We start from the raw sequence: 19,683 nt of genomic DNA, 5'->3' as shown, positions 1-19,683 counted from the left end.
ATTAAGTTAAGGGTGCCAATACTTTTGTCCAGCCCATTTTTGGGGTTTTGTGTGACATTATGTCATATTTGCTTTTCTGCCTCTGTTTTATATTTGTTCCAATACATACAAAGGGAATAAACATGTGTATAGCAAAACATGTGTTAATGCAATACCTTTTTTGTGTGAAATACTTGATTTTCAGGAAAAATATCAAGGGTGCCAACAATTTCGGCCATGACTGTAAGAGCTGAGGTGGGACTCAAACATTCAGATCTGCCTCCTTGCCTGGGCCTCCAAAAGATTTCTTTCCTTTTCTTTTATGGGTTTATTTAGGTAAATGGTAAATTTAAATACTGTATATGTACATTTGAACAAAATATAATATGTAGAGATGAGCGAATCGAACATGACGAAGTGGAATTCGTTTCGAAGATTAGGAAATATTCGATTCGCGCCGAATCCGAAAATTAGCAAACTTCGGATGCACGAATCGAATTTTCCCAAAAATGGCGGCGACATGTGTGGCGACGGAGCGGGGATCTCTGGGAAGGCGCGCAGACAAGGCGCGCTGACCCATAATGCATTCATTCATGACATGTGATCGCATTAGCCAATCAGCAGCCAGCCAGCACTGTGTAATGGTGGAGCTATAAATCGCGGCCATCTTAGAATTCTCCATTAGCCTCCGGTCATTCAAGAGAGACAGACCTCTGTGTATTAGGGACAGAGTTAGGGCCACAGAGACTTTAGGGCCACAGAATCGTTACTTAGGGACACAGAATCGTTACTTAGGGACACAGAATCGTTACTCAGGGACACAGAATTGTTACTCAGGGACACAGAATTGTTACTCAGGGACACAGAATCGTTACTCAGGGACAGACACAGAATTGTTACTCAGGGACACAGAATTGTTACTGAGGGACACAGAATCATTACTCAGGGACACAGAATTGTTACTCAGGGACACAGAATCGTTACTCAGGGACACAGAATTGTTACTCAGGGACACAGAATTGTTGCTCAGGGACAGACACAGAATTGTTACTCAGGGACACAGAATTGTTACTCAGGGACACAGAATTGTTACTGAGGGACACAGAATCGTTACTCAGGGACACAGAATTGTTACTCAGGGACAGACACAGAATTGTTACTCAGGGACAGACACAGAATTGTTACTCAGGGACACAGAATTGTTACTCAGGGACACAGAATCGTTACTCAGGGACACAGAATCGTTACTCAGGGACACAGAATTGTTACTCAGGGACACAGAATTGTTACTCAGGGACACAGAATCGTTACTCAGGGACACAGAATTGTTACTCAGGGACACAGAATCGTTACTCAGGGACACAGAATTGTTACTCAGGGACACAGAATCGTTACTGAGGGACACAGAATCGTTACTCAGGGACACAGAATTGTTACTCAGGGACACAGAATCGTTACTCAGGGACACAGAATCGTTACTCAGGGACACAGAATCGTTACTCAGGGACACAGAATTGTTACTGAGGGACACAGAATCGTTACTGAGGGACACAGAATCGTTACTCAGAGACACAGAATTGTTACTCAGGGACACAGAATCGTTACTCAGGGACACAGAATTGTTACTCAGGGACACAGAATTGTTACTCAGGGACAGACACAGAATTGTTACTCAGGGACACAGAATTGTTACTGAGGGACACAGAATTGTTACTCAGGGACACAGAATTGTTACTGAGGGTCACAGAATTGTTACTCAGGGACACAGAATTGTTACTCAGGGACACAGAATCGTTACTGAGGGACACAGAATCGTTACTCAGGGACACAGAATCGTTACTCAGGGACACAGAATTGTTACTCAGGGACACAGAATTGTTACTGAGGGACACAGAATTGTTACTGAGGGACACAGAATCGTTACTGAGGGACACAGAATTGTTACTCAGGGACACAGAATCGTTACTCAGGGACACAGAATCGTTACTCAGGGACACAGACTTGTTACTCAGGGACACAGAATTGTTACTCAGGGACACAGAATCGTTACTCAGGGACACAGAATCATTGAATTAAAGAGTATGTCAGACAACACGCAGAGGAGTGGCAGAGGAGGCAATGTTTCAGGAGCGAGCAGACGTGGCAGCAGAGGAAGGGGTCGAGGCAGCACTAGTCGCAGCCAGAGGCCAGTGCTCCCGGTGTCATCCAGCGGTCGTGTCTCCACCGACAACCCTGCCGTCATCGATTGGTTGGCTCGGTCGTCTTCCTCTTCCCAGGTCACCTCTGATACCTACAGCCAACGGTCGGTGGGTACGTCAGACACAACCGTTAGTTGGCATGGCCCGGGAGCAAGCCCACTGAAATCACGTGTCCTCTACCTGCCCCTGTCCTTTGGTGTTCCCTCACCAAGCGAAGTATCGCATGCTGTGGGCTCAGCCCCACTGTACAGTGAGGAAGAGCTAACAGAGGGCGGTCAGGAACGGGGGGAGACATCCGCCTCTTCAGCAGCCAGGCGAAGAAGTACTGGCGAGGAGAGTGGCTCGGTAGCCGGTCTAGAGACAGGTCTGTCTCCTGACCCACACGCAGCCGAGGGGGCTAGTAGTGAGGCGGAGACCCTAATTGATGATGATGAGGCTGATCGCACTTGGCAGCCTCGTCGTCATCAGGCTATTGCTTCCGCATCATCAGGAGAAGAGGGTGCCAGCTTGGCAGCGAGCAAAACAGTCGGTGGGTTGCCCAGGAGGCAGCAGGGTCGCAGCAGTGTCAGTGGAGGCAAACGGCCACGGAGTAGAGCACCAGCTCCACTGCAGCCTACCACCACGGCCAGTAGTGGTGCCGGTGTGCACGGAGGAAGTAGCAGTCAGCCAGTGAGGTGTCTGCTCTGCGTCAAGGAAGGTTGTGCCATGCGCCATGCATGGCTCACGTGTTCAATCTGGTTGTCAAGCGGTTCCTAAAATCCACCATCCCACTGCAAGACATCCTTAAAATGTCACGTAAACTTTGCATGCATTTCAGCCATTCCTACACCGCAAAGCACACCCTCCTTGAGCTGCAGCGGCAGAACGGAATTCCACAGCATCGCCTGATCTGCGACGTTGCAACAAGGTGGAATTCAACCCTACATATGTTAGACCGCCTTTACGAACAGCGAAAGGCCATCACCGATTTCCTGATGTTACAAGCGGATAAAGGTACTCCCTGTGTAACTTAGATGTCAGCCATTGGCAGCTCATGCGTGACACCTGCCGCTTGCTCAGGCCCTTTGAGGAGGCCACGCTATTCGTGAGTCGGCAGGACTATGGGATGAACGACGTCATTCCTCTGTTGCACGTCCTGGAACAAATGCTGTTAACAATGGCTGGTCAGGGTGCGGTAGACGTGGCGCACAGATCTCAACGCCACATGACCCCTGTGGGGGCAGGACAGGAAGAAGAGGAGGAGGTAGAGGAGGACATTGGTGCTCAGGAATTATTGAGTGAAATGGGTGGTTTTTCCACTCAGCGGACAAGAGTGGAGGAGCAGGAGCATCTGGTAGAGGAGGAGGAGGAGACAGAGGACCCAGACGCACCGTGGCAGTATGCTGTGGAGATGGAGGCAGGGAGTCCCTCGCATTCCTTGGCACAAATGGCCCATAGCATGCTCGGTTGCTTGCGTAGCGACAGCCGAATAATAACCATCAGACAGAGGGATGACTTTTGGCTGTCCACCTTGTTGGACCCTCGCTACCGTTCAAAAATGGTGGCCTTTTTCACACCTGCTGAGAGGGAGGCCAAAATAACGTACTATAAAAACCACCTATGTAGTCAGTTGGTCTCTGCCTGTCTGCGCCAACGTCCATCCTCAGACACTGTGGGCCCTGTGCGCTCGCGTTCCGCTGCCATGGCAGCAGGGGAGGGGTGGGGTGGTAGGAGCAGTGGCAGCTCCACCAGCAGCGGCTGCCTCAGTCTGCAGTCGATGATGAGTAGCTTTCTTCACCAGCGCAGTGAGGAAACTACTAACCAGCCGCAGCAGCAGCAGCAGCATCAGGTGGACCTGGAGCAGGACCTCAAACAACAGGCTTGGGCCTACTTGGACAGCACCCTGCCAACCGAGGTAGACAATCCCCTTGACTACTGGGCAACGAAACTTGACCTTTGGCCCCAACTAGCTGAATTTGCCCTTGAAAGGCTGTCATGCCCGGCCAGTAGCGTGGCATCGGAGCGCGTGTTTAGTGCGGCAGGAGGTATTGTAACTCCGCGGAGGACACGACTGTCCACCCAAAGTGTGGAGAGACTCACGTTTGTGAAAATGAATCAGGCGTGGATTAGTCTGGATTTCAAAGCACCAGTTCCTGACACAACTGACTAAATCCACCATGAATCATGCCCCAAACATGTTATTATTTTTAACATAGGCCTCTGTATGGCCTTCAATTTAAGCTGCTTACGCTTCGCCACTCTGCCATGGGCCCCTGTACCGCCTCCTCTTGCTGCTGCCAGGTCCAGAGTGTGTCATGGGTCCCTGTACGGCCTCCCATTGCTGCTGTTTCCATCGCCACACTCTGCCATGTGCCACTTTCAGGTCTCCTCACACTGCTGGTGGGTTCCATTTTGTCATAGGGTGCTGGCAGATTACGGGCCTCCCATTGCTGTTGCCAGGCCCGTAATCTGCCATGGGCCCCCGTACCGACTCCTCATGCTGCTGCCAGGCCCGTAATCTGTCATGGGCCCCTGTACCGCCTCCTCATGCTGCTGCCAGGTCCAGAGTGTGTCATGGGTCCCTGTACGGCCTCCCATTGCTGCTGTCTCCATCGCCACACTCTGCCATGTGCCACTTTCAGGTCTCCTCACACTGCTGGTGGGTTCCATTTTGTCATAGGGTGCTGGCAGATTACGGGCCTCCCATTGCTGCTGCCAGGCCCGTAATCTGCCATGGGCCCCTGTACCGACTCCTCATGCTGCTGCCAGGCCCGTAATCTGTCATGGGCCCCTGTACCGCCTCCTCATGCTGCTGCCAGGTCCGGAGTGTGTCATGGGTCCCTGTACGGCCTCCCATTGCTGCTGCCAGGCCCGTAATCTGCCATGGGCCCCCGTACCGACTCCTCATGCTGCTGCCAGGCCCGTAATCTGTCATGGGCCCCTGTACCGCCTCCTCATGCTGCTGCCAGGTCCAGAGTGTGTCATGGGTCCCTGTACGGCCTCCCATTGCTGCTGTCTCCATCGCCACACTCTGCCATGTGCCACTTTCAGGTCTCCTCACACTGCTGGTGGGTTCCATTTTGTCATAGGGTGCTGGCAGATTACGGGCCTCCCATTGCTGCTGCCAGGCCCGTAATCTGCCATGGGCCCCCGTACCGACTCCTCATGCTGCTGCCAGGCCCGTAATCTGTCATGGGCCCCTGTACCGCCTCCTCATGCAGCTGCCAGGTCCAGAGTGTGTCATGGGTCCCTGTACGGCCTCCCATTGCTGCTGTCTCCATTGCCACATTCTGCCATGTGCCACTTTCAGGTCTCCTCACACTGCTGGTGGGTTCCATTTTTTCATAGGGTGCTGTATGGCCTCCCATTGCTGCTGCCTCCACCGCCACACTGTGGCTCCACACTCTGGTTTTGGCCCCGTGACTGCCCAAATGAGTGAAGTGTGCGGTGATTCTAAGATCGACGGCACTCATCTGCATGTCATACTGACTGACAGTATTATTTCTCTTCCCCAGCAGACTCCAAGGGCATTTAAATTAAAGGTACAGTGTTCTGCACTAATATAAAGGCTCTCTGAAGCCTAGAAACACCCTTTTTATAAGTTAAATTCGCAGCGAATATATTCGACACGAATCAAATTTATTCCGCGAATTCGCCGAATCAGCCGAATCGAATTTTTGAATAATTCGCTCATCTCTAATAATATGTGTTAACAATATATGTTTTTATATTCAGAGACATTCATCTCTAGCTCCTGATGAAGTGGATGAAATCCAACAAATAAGTCGAGATTTTGAGAATCTGAATTTGCAATTTATATTATATTTGAGATGCAATGCAAGTTTTATACACTAAGGTTGATGAAAATATTATATTTTAAAGTGGTTTTTGTAGAATTCAGCTATATGTTTTAAAAGAACAGTTTTGTTGTGCTGGAAAAATCCCACCAAGTTAAATGCTTTGTTGGCCTAAGCACAATGATAATGTCACAACTGACAGCCTTTGCAATGATATGTGGAGCACACAAAGTTAATTTAATCTATTGGGGATTATTTACTAAAACTGTAACATGCACAATCTGGTGCAGCTCTGCCTGAAAACCAATCAGCTTCCAGGTTTTATTGTCAAAGCTTATTTGAACAAACTGGCTTTAGAAGTTGATTGGCTACCATGCACAGTGCACCAGTTTTAGTAAGTCTTCCCCTTTGTGTCTTTCCAGGAATATATTTAAATGAAAGCCTTTATCCCGGAGTTCAGCTTTAAGATAACTGGTGACATTTCTTAATGCAAGAAATGTATTACCACACACCAAGTTCATATGCAATGCAATTCAAGAAAAAATATTTTTCTACATATACATGATTTAGGCAAACACATGCTGTGAGTAAATACAAAAAAGATATTTATGCTTTCTGTGGAATGTAATTATAATTTAAAAGAAAACTCTCTTTTTAGTGTTGCACCCTCCTAGTTTAGCTAGGGGGAACTAGACCCTGATGGCTAAAGAGGAGCTGATTAGCAGATCAGGTGAGATAGTCAGAGGGGTCAAATTCTGGCCTGGACTGAGAGACTCTGCAAGCCAGCCCCTCTTGAATTTCCCCGTGTTGTGAGGCTTTCGGTGGAGGACCTTGGAGGCAGTGGGTGGTTCTAAGGTGTGGTTGGCTGTGCTTTTGAGGGACCTTAGCCAATCCCCAACAGAAGACTTAGCAGGGGCTGGATTCCCTTAAACATGTAAGAGCCTGCTCAGTAGGAAAAGAGTCGGGTGGAATAAGGAGAGAGGGAGATGTGAGGCTGGAGGAGGAAGGCTGCCAGGAGGCCTAGTGGGATGGGGCCTGCTTGCAAGCCTGGAACTGGAAAGAATGAAAACTCAGAACTCACTGGCCCCCTGAGAGAGGACCACCTGTATGGCAGGAAAGGAGCAGCCCAGCTGATAGGGCTGGTAGCAGCAGCCATTCCACAAGCAGTACAAGAGAGGATCTGAGTGAGTACACCTGCACCCCCTGGGCCGATAGGGGAAGGAGCACTTTGGTAGGAAACCAGATTAGCCCTCTACTAGTGTCTGGACACCTTAATTAAAGGAACAGGAGCAGATCCCCTGCTCAGGAACAAAGTCTCCAGATTGCTGGGTGAAGAGGAGTTCATCTAGGATCTGGGGTAGTACAACTGGAGCTGCTGGCTACCACTCCAGCAGAGACTGCATCAGAGAAGCTGTGAATAGTTCAGAAAGTTGTCCTCAGCTTTCAGTTCCCTTGGGCATCCTATACACCCCTATACCCTATCCAAGTTTAATCTCCTCAATAAAATAACAAAACCAACGCTAAAGGCCTTATTTCCGTCTGTGAATGAAAGCTTGTGTGGAAAATGCTAACTGACTGACTGACTGTGCAGGACTATAGTCCAAATTCATCAGCAATCCCTGAGGGGTTAGTGCTTCATTAGTTTAGTTATCTTTCATAGCCCCCACTACCCCCAGTATCAAGCCTTGAAGCCTTACACTTACATGTCTCCTCTCTGCAGAGATCCCCCCTGTGGCATGCTGGCACTGGCAGCCTGTTCTTCAGAAGTCTTCCAGTTGGCCTCCACTTCTGTTGCATATGCAACACAAATATCTATTTGTTCATATAGAAAAGCTGCCTATCTTTCATCTCAATTCATTGTGGCTTTTCCAAACTGCTGAATGCAGATTGTAGTACACATGCATAAGGGGAGTAGAGCATGTCTGCGAGACTTTTGAGGAGGAGTGTCAAAGATCTTTATCATGAGTTGGGAAAGAAAGTGTAATGATTGAATGGCATCCTAGAAGAGAGCACAAGAAAAACTCAAATGTACAGTTATGCTCTCAAATGTAATTTGCTACCCATTTGACTGGCTCTGATCCACTTTTTCATATAGTAAAGCATATCGTCAACAACGTAGCAGGCAGCTATACACTATAATATAATAATTCTCATCAGATACATTCTATAATGCAGATTTCCTTAAAGTATATGTAAACACAACAACTAATTTTAGTATGTTTGGTATCATGCCTCACTATATAAGCAGTTTTCCCATGCAAATCAAGTTTCTTACCTGAAGATCCAGCTAGAAATAGCACTTCCTATTTCAAGCTGACAGCACTAAGCTACTTTCTTCCAATTAACAAAAGCATTGTCAGCCTGTCATACACGCTCTTAGATTGGCTGCTGGGATGCTTATAAGGTCTTCAGGAGGCATGCATAGACCACAGTGGCATAGTGGCGAAGTGAAGAAGAGCACCTGGCAGGATGACGACAATGCTGGTAGGTGGCTTTGCGCTGTCTGAAACAGAATGTGTTGTTGCAGAATCTCCAAGCAGGAAACTTTGCAACACATTCACAAATACTTTTTTTGCTTAAAGCGGAGCTTCACCCAAAAGGGGAAGTTCCACTTTAAAGACTGGTCCCCCCGCTCCCCATTAAGGATTGGCTCCTTTGGGGAGCGGGTACCTGAAATTGACAGGTACCTGCTCCCTCTTCCACTGCGATCGCCTAGTTGATTGGAAGTGGAAGTTGTCCTCCTACCCTCCCTCCCTGTAGTCTTCTGGGACACGTGACAGGTCCCAGAAGACTACGGGGCCATTCGGAGAGTGCAGCACTACTCGCGCATGCGCAGTGGGCACCCAGCTGTGCAGCCGCAAGCTGTCACAGCCGGATGCCCACACTGAAGATGCCTGGAACACGAGACGGCTGGTAAAAGGGGGCTGTGGGGAAGACACCGCGGGATTGTGGGACAGGTGAGTGGCTGTTTTTTAAAAGTCAGCAGCTACAGTTTTTGTAGCTGCTGACTTTTATTTTTTTACAATGTGAGTGGAACTCTGCCTTAAGCAAACTGTATACAGTGAGGCATGATGTGAAACATACTGAAAAATAGATTTCAGATTTACATAAAACTTAAGGAGCCTTTCTTCTTTTCTACTTTTTAGTACTTTTTTTTAACTTTTCTTTTTTTTTCAGCTATAAATGGAAATTCTCTTGAAAACGCAGTTCTGGGATTCTGTTACAACCATGTGGTTCAATGGCATGTTTCAAGTGTGGGAATCTGGGATGAAACTCTTACTCTACAGACTAGTGGACATACCTTTAGATACAGAAGAGGAAGCGGAGATTTAGTAACTCTCTTTCCAATGACTAGTGAAAGCATTATCATAGAAATGAATAATCTAGGTAAGCTACTCTTTTACGAAATGATTAAAACATTTTTTTCTTTCTGACAAGAAACTTAATCAGGTAAGACAATAAACTAAAAACAGGTAAGACAAGAAAATCCCTTAAAGTTCCAATACAGCTCTTCAGTCATTGTCCATTCAGTAATTTACCTGGCACATGCAACTTCTAAGAGGGTACGACTATGACAGGGGTCATGCTGATATATGGCTCAGGTATCAATACTACCCAATTTTGTTTTTTCTTTTTTTTTTTTGGTTCAATGCAATAAGAAATAGTATCACCAAATATATGATGATCTCAGGGGAAAAAGGTACAGAATAAATCCTTTGATTACTAATTACCAGAATGAGTCAGGTGCACCCCTTCACTAAAACTGTACAATGTATACCACAATAGAAATAAAAGCTGTAATCAGTATGATGTACATTGAAGGTAGTTCACAAATCAGATATAGAAATAAAAACTTTCTTGCTTCTTTGTGTTTCCATCTGGTGTGTGAACTATCTTTAAATACGAGTATGCTATCCTACTAGCGGTTTGCCGACAGCTAACAAAACTGACAGAAGCAGAATTGTGATTCATTCCAAAACTGAATTTACTTCTGTGAATAGTTCTGTAAAACTGCAATACAATTACATAAACTGAAATTACAATATGCTTGTAGACATATCTCTCACATATGCATACAATGAACATATTTCTTGCAAACAGCTACCTACAAATTATTATTATTAATATTATGCATTTATATGGCGCCAACAGTTTGCACAGTCCTTTACAATATAAAGGGGGACAGTACAATTACAATACAGTTCAATACAGAAGGAAGAGAGGGCCCTGCTCATGGAGAAGGTGGTACAAAGGGTAATAGCTGCAGGGGATGATCTGACGGAGGTTACTCAGGTACAGTTCTTAGGTGGAGGTGAGGTAGGCTTCCATGAATAAGTGAGTTTTCAAAGATTCCCTATATGTGGACAAAGCAGGGGCTGACTGGACATACTGAGGTAGGGAGTTCCAGAGGATGGGAGAGGTTCTGGAGAAGCCCTGGAGGTGAGCATGGGAGGAGATGATGAGGGAGCTAGAGAGCAAGATGTCTTGGGAGGAGCAAACACTTTGAACAATATCTGCAGATGAAGCTGGAAATGTAGCTAGGGGCAGTGTTGTGGATGGCTTTGCAAGCTGTGGTTAGTATTTTGAATTTTACATTGGGCTAGTGGAAGCCAGTGAAGGGATTGGCAGAGAGAGGCAGCAGTCGCTGACTGGTTGGTATCCAAGGCATAGATAAGTGGTTTTATGGTGTCGTTAGTCAGTAAGGGCCAAATTCTGGAAATGTTGCAGAGGTTGAGGTGGCAGGATTTAGCTAGTGATTGGATGTGGGGCCCAAAGGAGATGTCAGAGTCTAGGATTCCTCCTAGCACCCAGGCATGTGGGCAGGGAACAATGGTTGTGCTGTTGATCTTAATGGTAAAGTCATGATTGGAGGATTGTGGATGAGGAAATATTACAAGCTCATTTTTAGAAAGATTGAGTTTAAGGAGGTGGTGTGTGACATACATACTGATATGTCCCTCAATAGATTTGTGATACATGGGGAGATCGAGGGGGTGAGCTGGGGAATGGAGAGATAGATCTGGGTGTCATCAGTGTAGAGGTAGTATTGGAAGCTATGGGAGGTTAATTGGACCAGGGAGGAGGTGTAAAAAGAGAAAGGGAGGGAGGGACAGAGTTTTGGGATACACCAGCAAAAAAAGGAAGAGAAGTGGAGGAGTTGGTGTTCTATATGATGCTGAAAGTGCACTGAGGAAGGTAAGGGGAGAACCAGGAAAGAGCAGAGTCGCGAGGGCCAAGGGAGTGGAGTTTACTGAGGAGGAGCAGGTGGTCGACTGTGTCAAAGGCATCAGAAAGGTATAAGAGTATGAGTATGGAGTAATGGCCATTGGTTTTAGCAGTTAGTAGTTCGTTAGTGAGTTTTAGTAGTGCAGCTTCAGTGGGATGTTGTGGGCGGAAGCCAGACTGTAGGGCATCAAGAAAGTTGTTGTCAGTGAGGTAGCAACTCATACAATTGTGGACAAGTCGCCACAGATGCTTGGAGGCAAACGGGAGCAGGGAGATGGGTCGTAAGTTATTCAAGCAGGTGGAGTCCAGCAAGGGTTTTTTAAGTATAGGGGTAATCATTGCATGATTGAGTGGGGAGGGAAAGGTACAGGTGGGGAGGGAGAGGTTAAAAATGTAGGTTAGAGAGTTTAGAATAGAGCAGGAAGGAGGCCGCAATAATTGTGATGGGACAGGGTCCAGTAGACAGGTGGTGAGGTGAGCCTCAGAAAGGAGTTTAGTAGCTTCCTTGGTGGTAACAGGGTCAAAGGAGGAGAGTATTGTGTATAGTATTCGACCTGGTATGTTGGTTGGAGGAAAAAGCTTGACACTGGAGATCTCATCAGGAATTGTGTCAATCTTGTTCTTGAAATGACTGGAAATCTCTTGGGCAGTAAGTAAGTTGGTGGGTGGAGGCAGTGAGGGATTACGTAAGGATTTAAAGGAAGGAAAAAGTTAATGAGGATTGGATGAGAGGATTTTGATGAGAGTGGTGCAGTAGGTTTGTTTGGATGTGGAGGCTGGAGTTGTATTTGAGAAGGGTGGATTTGTAGAGACTGAAGTCTTGCAGGGATTTAGTTTTATGCCATGCTCACTCAAGAGCACTGGTGCGTCTTTTGAGACTTCTGGTGTCATCTGCCAAGTTTGTAGCAGGTGAGGCTTGGTTCTACCTATAGAGAGAGGAGCATATGTGTCCAGGGAGAATTATAGTAAGTTGTTGTAGACAGATGTGGCCAGGTCTGGGCAGGACAGGGGTGCAATTTTATCATAAAGGCACTCAGCAGAGTGAAGAAGGGAAGGACTGAGGTGGCGGTGGTTTCTATGGACAACTGTTTGCTGGTTGGAAGCATGGGACATAGGAGGCAGGGAAATTGTGAAACTGATAAAGTTGGAATCAGAGAGAGGAAAAGGGGTGTTAGAGAGGTTATAGGATAGTGCAGCAATGGGCAAACTACGGCCCGCGGGCCGTATACGGCCCGGCGGACCTTTTAATCCGGCCCGTGGAGCGTGATGCTGTCAGGATGTGTGTAGGCGGGGCAGCATGACGAACGTGAGGGGAGCTAGGCTCCTCTCACAGTCCGCCCTGAAGACCGGAACGGCGCGGGAACACGGCGAGAGGAACGCGCGGAGCAAAGGTAAGTGGATGAATTACTATGGGGGATGAATTACTATGGGGGATGAATTACTATGGGGGATGAATTACTATATGGGGGATTATTTACTATGGGGGATGAATTACTATGGGGGATGAATTACTATATGGGGGATTAATTACTATGGGGGATGAATTACTATATGGGGGATTAATTACTATGGGGGATGAATTACTATGGGGGATGAATTACTATGGGGGATGAATTACTATATGGGGGATTAATTACTATGCTTACTATGGGGGAATATTACTATACTTACTATGGATGACACATACACATCATTCATCTACTCTTGGTCCAGCCCCCGGGTCCAATATATGAACTTATTGCGGCCCTCAAGTCAAAAAGTTTTCCCACCCCTGGGATAGTGCATAAGTGGGAGGATACAAAGTTGAGGGTGTTGCCATTGGAGTGAGTGGTGGTTTGTGTCCATTTTGTTAGATTAAAAGAGGAGGTAGGGTTGAGTAGTTGAGAAGTGGCTGAGGTGTTAACATTGACTGGCATTTTAAAATCACTGAGGATTATGGCAGGCCCCTCAGAGGAGAGAAAGTAGTGTAGCCATGCAGAGAAGTAGTCAAGAAAGCATGACACTGGGCCCGGAGGCTTGTAAATGACTGTGATCCTCAGACAAACAGGAGAAAAAAGACAAATACAGTGCACTTCAAAAGAGCAGAGGGACAGAGAGGGAGGTGTAGGAAGAACCTTGAACGTGCTTTGTGGGGAAAAAGAAGCCCAACTCTGCCCCCTTTTCGTCCACTGGGTCTGGGTGAGTGAGTCCAGAGGAGACCACCATGGGAGAGGGCAACTGGAGAGACAGAGTTGGATTCCTAGAGCTGGGTTTCAGTAATAGCAAGTAGTGGGAGAGGAAGAGGTCATTGATAGAGGAATGTTTGTTGGAGACTGAATGGGTGTTCCAAAGGGCACATGGGGGGGGGGGGCTAGCTTGTGGAAGCAGAGAAATTGAGATAAGAGAGTAAGGGTTGTAGCTGCTGCCAGAGAAGGGATACTACTGCTCCTGTGGGTGGGAGTTTGATGGTGGAAGGCTAGGGTTTGGGGCAATATCTCCAGAAGTTAGTAGTAATAGGAGGATTAGGGAGGAAAGGTGGGAGCAGAATTTCTACAAGAGCAATTTCTACAATATGGGCTCAGAGAGAGCAGGAGATGATAAAGTGCAGTAATATTGAGAGGGTAGAAGTGAGGGTGATATGTACAGGTTGTGAGGTGGGGAGGAGGGTGTAAAGAAATGATAGTTTGAGGATAGAGGGTGTTATAGCAAAAAGGAAAGTTAGTAAGAGCATGTTGGAGGGTGAAGAGAAAATCTATAGAAAAAGAATAAAAGGTAGGCTGAGGGAAAGAGATAAGAGAGAAAAGAACACTTACAGACTACTCAATCACATTAGTAATAGAAGGTATGGCTGCACACTGCACTATGCCGTGATAATTTATTGGATAAAAATCATGGAAAATATCCAAAAATACACAGACAGTATAACCTGGAGATATGTTGATGCGTCTCATGAGCTTTAGCACTTATTCATAACATAAAAAAAGCACTTGATTACGTCTCTTATATATACTACAAAAACAACAGGTTTAAATCCCACTTAATCACCTGTTAACCCAATAGAGGGTGAATCAAAAAGGCAAAGGAAGCAGGGCTCACATACAGGGGTTTATTTACTAAAGCTATTACATTCAGAATCTCGTGCACTTCTGCATAGAAACCATAGAAATCAGCTTCCAAGTTTTATTGCTAAAGCTTGATTGAACAAGCTGAGGTTAGAAGCTGATTAGCTATCATTCACAGGTGCACAAGATTCTGAGTGAACCAGCTTTAGTAAATAAACGCCACGGTGTTATCATCAATACAAAAGGACACATCTATCATATATATCATTGAAACAATTGAGTACTGTCCATGATACTTTTTTTATTTGCACTAACATACAATTTTCAGGACAATTTTTTGGGGTATGTCCCCTTTTTCAAGGTCCAAGCAGTACTGCTTCACAACATTTTAGCATAATGTTAAAAGAATCAATCTCTGAGGGAAAACAAAACAAAAAAAAAAACCACACACACACACAAACAAATGTACACAGCAATGGTTATAAAACTAGAATTAGACTAGAGATAAGACAGAGCAAAAGCAAAGACTGGGAGGGGGTTGGGATGACAGTCACAGGGGAGGTCGTAAAACTGTTGGATAGTGAGTTAAAATACCCATGTCTAAATTAAGGCCATTGTCTTTTGTATCAAACAGAAATATCTTTCTTAGTTCAAAAGTTTTCCTTTCCTGAATAGTTTTGAAATTCCTTTTAAGAACTAAGATATTGAGGTCTTCCATAGTGTGGTCCAGTTGTGAGAAATGGTGTCCCACAGGTATGCAGAACTCATCTTCTCTATGTTTCTTGATGGTATGTCTGTGCAAATTCATCCTTGTTCGCAACTTCTGTCCTGTTTCACCAACGCAAGATCATTTGCTACATTTTTTGCACTGGATAAGGTAAACAACATTACTGGAGGTGCAGCTGTATGATCCGGAGATATTGAAGGTCCCTTTTGAGTGTGTGACACTTTTTGATGGATTATTTTGGTTGCACATTTTCCGCACTTTTTATTGTAGGGTTTGCTTCCATTATTTGTGACATCATAATCAGAAGGAAGTTTCCTACTGATTAGTTTATGTCTAAGGTTGGGGGGTTGTCTGAAAGCCAGTATTGGGGGTTGCTGGAACATTTCTTTCAAGAGTTCCATCCTCTATTATGATGGGTTGTAAATCTTTGATTATTTTTCTTATTCTTTCTAGTGCTGGATTGTATGTGGTTACTAGAGGTACACGGTTGTTTTTTTTTTCTCTTTGTATTGGAGTAGATTTTCTCTTCAGGTTTATAAGGCTGTGTTTATGCTGGTGTTGATAGTTTTGTCTTTGTAACCTTTCTTATGGAAGGAGTCTTCTAGTGTCCTGAAATGTTTATCTCTGTCTTCCGGGTCTGAAAATATTTGGTGGTATCTGATAGACTGATTGTGTATGATGGCCGTTTAGTGTGTTGGGGGTGAAAACTGGAACTGTGGAGGTACAGTAGATGTATCTGTCAGTGGGTTTCCTGTATATTGAGGTGTGAAACTTGTCATCCGTGATATAGACTGTGGTGTCTAGGAAGTTGACATGCGTGTTTGAGTATTCTATTTTTAGTTTGATTGATGGGTGAAAATTGTTGATTAATGAGTAAAATTGTTTTAGATTTTCTTCACCTTCTGTCCATATGATGAAAATATCATCAATATAGCGCCCGTCACAGACTCTATTGCTATATTGATGGACAAGCATTCGGAGCGCTGTATGCGTTAAAAAAATGGGCCACAGAAACACAGGAAAAATACCAGAAAACAAGGAGGGGGAGGAAGCGAGGCTGCAGCATAGGGCATTGACCGCTATTCCCTCCACCCACAAACACAGAGAACTTGAATAATGTGCTAAACCTCTCTCATAAGAATTTGACATTGGAGGAGCAGTTGTTATTGTCCAAAGGTTTGAACTTATGTCCCCAGAAACATCTGAATTTATTTGAAATGATTATTAACATCTTTTGGGGACAAAGCGCTTAGGGTGGAGTCATGGTGTGTGACATCATAGCGCATCGGCATGGACCACGACCATCTTGTTGGTAGGAAACATTGTATTGATATGCTGACTTTTATACTGAAGAATGTCAGTGCATTACTGTGAATAAATTATGGTTTGAGGTTTTACTACACTTTGAGCTGGCGTTGTTCTCTTCTGTCGTGTTTGCTGCCCTGATAGAGACTCTGATATACAAGAGTTTGGAATCAGGAGAAGTGCTGCACACAAAGAGGACCAATTGATGATTTACATTTGGCAGTCTGCATGCCATCGTTTGGTCCTGAAAACTGCGCTAATTGACCATTACTTAGGGTGGTCAAATCCTTTGGTAAGGGGCTGTGTGATTGGGTGGACGGTGGAAGATTCTATGCCTCTTGCACTCTTCATGCTCCACTTTTGCTGGGGTTGTTTGTTTATAACTTTTTATGTCTACAATGTGCTGTTAAGGCCACACTAAGTATTTACCATATGATAAATTAGAGTTCAATGAAGAAAACAGCCTCCAAGAGGCACATGGATGTGAGTTTTAATGTGAGTTCATACAAATTCACAAGAGAACAAAAAATGTGAAGAGCTCACTGGCTCAGGTTAAGTTGCTCACAACAGACAAGGCTACCCTCCAATGGTTACCCCAGCAGGTTACCCAAAAAAGCAGGCACTATTGGAAAGAGCACGAGACCAAAGGATAAAGACAGTCCAAATCCATTTATTAGTCTATATAAAAAAAAAACAACACATTTTGGAGATCAGAAAAAGTGTGTTCTTATCTTGATTACTCATGAAGATACTGCTGGCCAGTAACTCTCCTGATACAGAAATTAGCTTCCCTACACAGATTCACACAGGAAAGCTCTATTTTAAGTCCACTTAAGTTTTTACTTTAAATGAAGCCCTGATGAAGGGGGTGTTTTTTTTCTGACCTCCCCAAATGCATTTGCTGTTTTTAGTATATACTAATAAATTAATTTAGACTTATCCTTTGGTCTGGATTTCCTTCTGTTAGTGCAATATCAGCTGAATAACTGTTCCATTCGTGCACTTTTGTAGAAAGCCAATGATGGATTATACTGCCAAAATATATAGTATTTTGAGTTGTGTTGATACATTGAAGATTTCTGCTCAATGTCCCCTCCTACATGTTTATTGTGGGGTTTTTTTGTATGATAGAGGAAAATGACTGAACATTTGCTATAGTCTTTTATCTGCATTTACTTACATGTCCCAATATATCTCCATTGATTTTTAATAAGGAATATGACCAGGTAGCCTGTATTTATGTTGTGCAGTACAGAGCAGTGTCAGGCAAACTGCACAATATCACAGCTTTTATGAACTGCTGTATGGGTAGCAGTACAGCAGGAGAGTTCTTAGACAATGAACGTTAACATCCACCTGTCCCCTAAACCAGCCTTCGTGCAGCATTGGGTAGATCACTTGCTATCTGTTGCTCTGAGTGAGAGGACTGTCTACTTATGGTTAGTCTAACACTGGAGGAGATTCTATCAAATCTTTAGAAAAAAATATAATGTACACTTTTGTATAAGAAAAACAAGCTAAGATGAATACATGCAGTCTTTAAAAATAATTTTTTTCCAGCATTTTCATAAAAATAATTTTAAACAAAACATTTTAATATTTAGCTGAGCTTTCTGGTTCTTTAGATATCAGGCCGGCCCAGAGGCCACATATAGAAAAGGTTCAAGAAGGATTGCTGCGCATAAAATTTATTGTAATGAAAAAATATATACAAACATGTCAAAAGTATTCCATTCAATGACAGTTTCGGACTAGTATGATCACACCCTTCCTCAGATAAGAATACATCCAAATACTAAACCATATACAAACATTTCGATATGTTTCTAAACATTGGGAATCAATTAACAATTAAGCAAAATAACAACATCATGAAATCTCAGTCTATTCAAAGGCAAGGAACTGGTTAAATAAATAGGTACACTTCGCAACATCGCTCCAAGAGCATCCCAGTATACACCTACTAGAAAAGGATACAATATAATAAGATTTTGAAAAAGATATAAAAGGATGAAGAAAAGATATATATAAGACCAGCCAGGGATCGAGATCAGATTTACAAATATTTACAAAAGCAACTATACAGAACCCTAAAAAAATATTAAAGGAATAATTATATATACAAATACAAATAAAAATCTAAATTGAGTATCCTGGGGTGCAGTGTGCCCAACCTATGGATCCACTGCACCTCATGTTTTCTCAAGAGTAATTCACGGTTACCCCCTCTTCTATCCCTATTAACTCCATCTATAACCATAAATTTGAGTTGTGCAACAGTATGTCTATTCTCAACAAAATGTCTTGCAAGTGGTAATTGAACCAATTTGTCCCTAATCAAATATTTATGGCGGGCAATCCGATCTTTAAATTTTTGTGTTGTCTCTCCCATGTATAGTAACCTGCATGGATATTTGATAACATAAATTACATAAGAGTACTGACAGATATAATAACCCTTAATGTTAATATTATAACCTCCAAGTGGGTGCGACAAATACTTCCCCTTAACTTCCCTGGAGGTATTCCCGAGTGTAGCTTGGGGTAAAGTTTCAGCACCACAAGTGGTAACCCCAAGCTACACTCGGGAATACCCTGCAGCCTTGCTCCGGGATCTCTTCTTCACCTACCTTGTCCTGAGCTCCTTCGATGTCCCTCCTGCAGTGTCCCCTGCAATGTCCTTCGGCAGATGTCGGCATCTGTCTTCCGGGTTCTGTTCCCTGCGACGTCAGGATGTACGGGGGACGAAACTGGCGGGAAATTTGAAAGTTTTAAAAGTAATATTCACCAAATTCACTAAAATCACATAGTAAAACATTACTGTATCAAAGCATTTCACATACACTTTGTTCCTAGTGCTTTGTCCTGTGCCCTGCTTGCATTTTTACCGTTCTTTCTGCCTGGAAACTGAGAAATGTCCATGGCGTCCAAAAAGCTTCCCTTTAGGTCAAAAGCAGTTTTAGACCAGCTAGAGAATAGCGATAGTAAATTAGAACCACTTGCAGAATTGAGTGATAATGATTCGTGGGGAAATTCGTCATCAGACACTGAAAATGATTTTGCGACTTTGCTCAGTAATATGCGAACTTGGAGCTATATTTCAAATTTCAGTGTTTTTGGTTTGATTATATTATTTAATTAAATGTATTATTATATTATTATTTTTTATGATTATTTATTAAATTATAATTTATTATTTTGTGTTTCAATTTTTAACATACCTGGGATGTTTACTGGACTTGTTCGGACATATTTCAGTGAGTTATTCCTAAAAATTTCAGGCCTACAATAAAAAAAATACATATTTCCATGCAAAAAATGTACCACTTTGAGCACAGAAATATGGACATAATCAGACTGCAAGGGAGGTTAATCATAGAATTGCACTGAATGCAACTCAGACAGGGGTATGAACCAGTGTTGCGTGGTCC

General features: G+C 44.2%; 1 protein-coding gene across 1 annotated transcript in view; it reads left to right on the top strand.

Annotated features, from left to right (window-relative positions):
* The window catches only part of F5 (coagulation factor V), a 170,480-nt gene that overhangs the window by 53,928 nt on the left and 96,869 nt on the right, over window positions 1–19,683 (top strand). Inside the window, exon 12 of the mRNA XM_089665178.1 lies at window positions 9,131–9,340. Within this exon, the coding sequence (XP_089521304.1) occupies window positions 9,131–9,340 (210 nt within the window). The remainder of the gene's footprint in view (window positions 1–9,130; window positions 9,341–19,683) is intronic.

Source organism: Staurois parvus, unplaced genomic scaffold (genome assembly GCF_062004578.1).
Source record: "Staurois parvus isolate SC_StPar_1 unplaced genomic scaffold, SC_StPar_1.0 ptg002140l, whole genome shotgun sequence".
NCBI classification, from domain to species: Eukaryota; Metazoa; Chordata; class Amphibia; order Anura; family Ranidae; genus Staurois; species Staurois parvus.
This window is presented reverse-complemented; position numbering and strand designations above follow the sequence as displayed.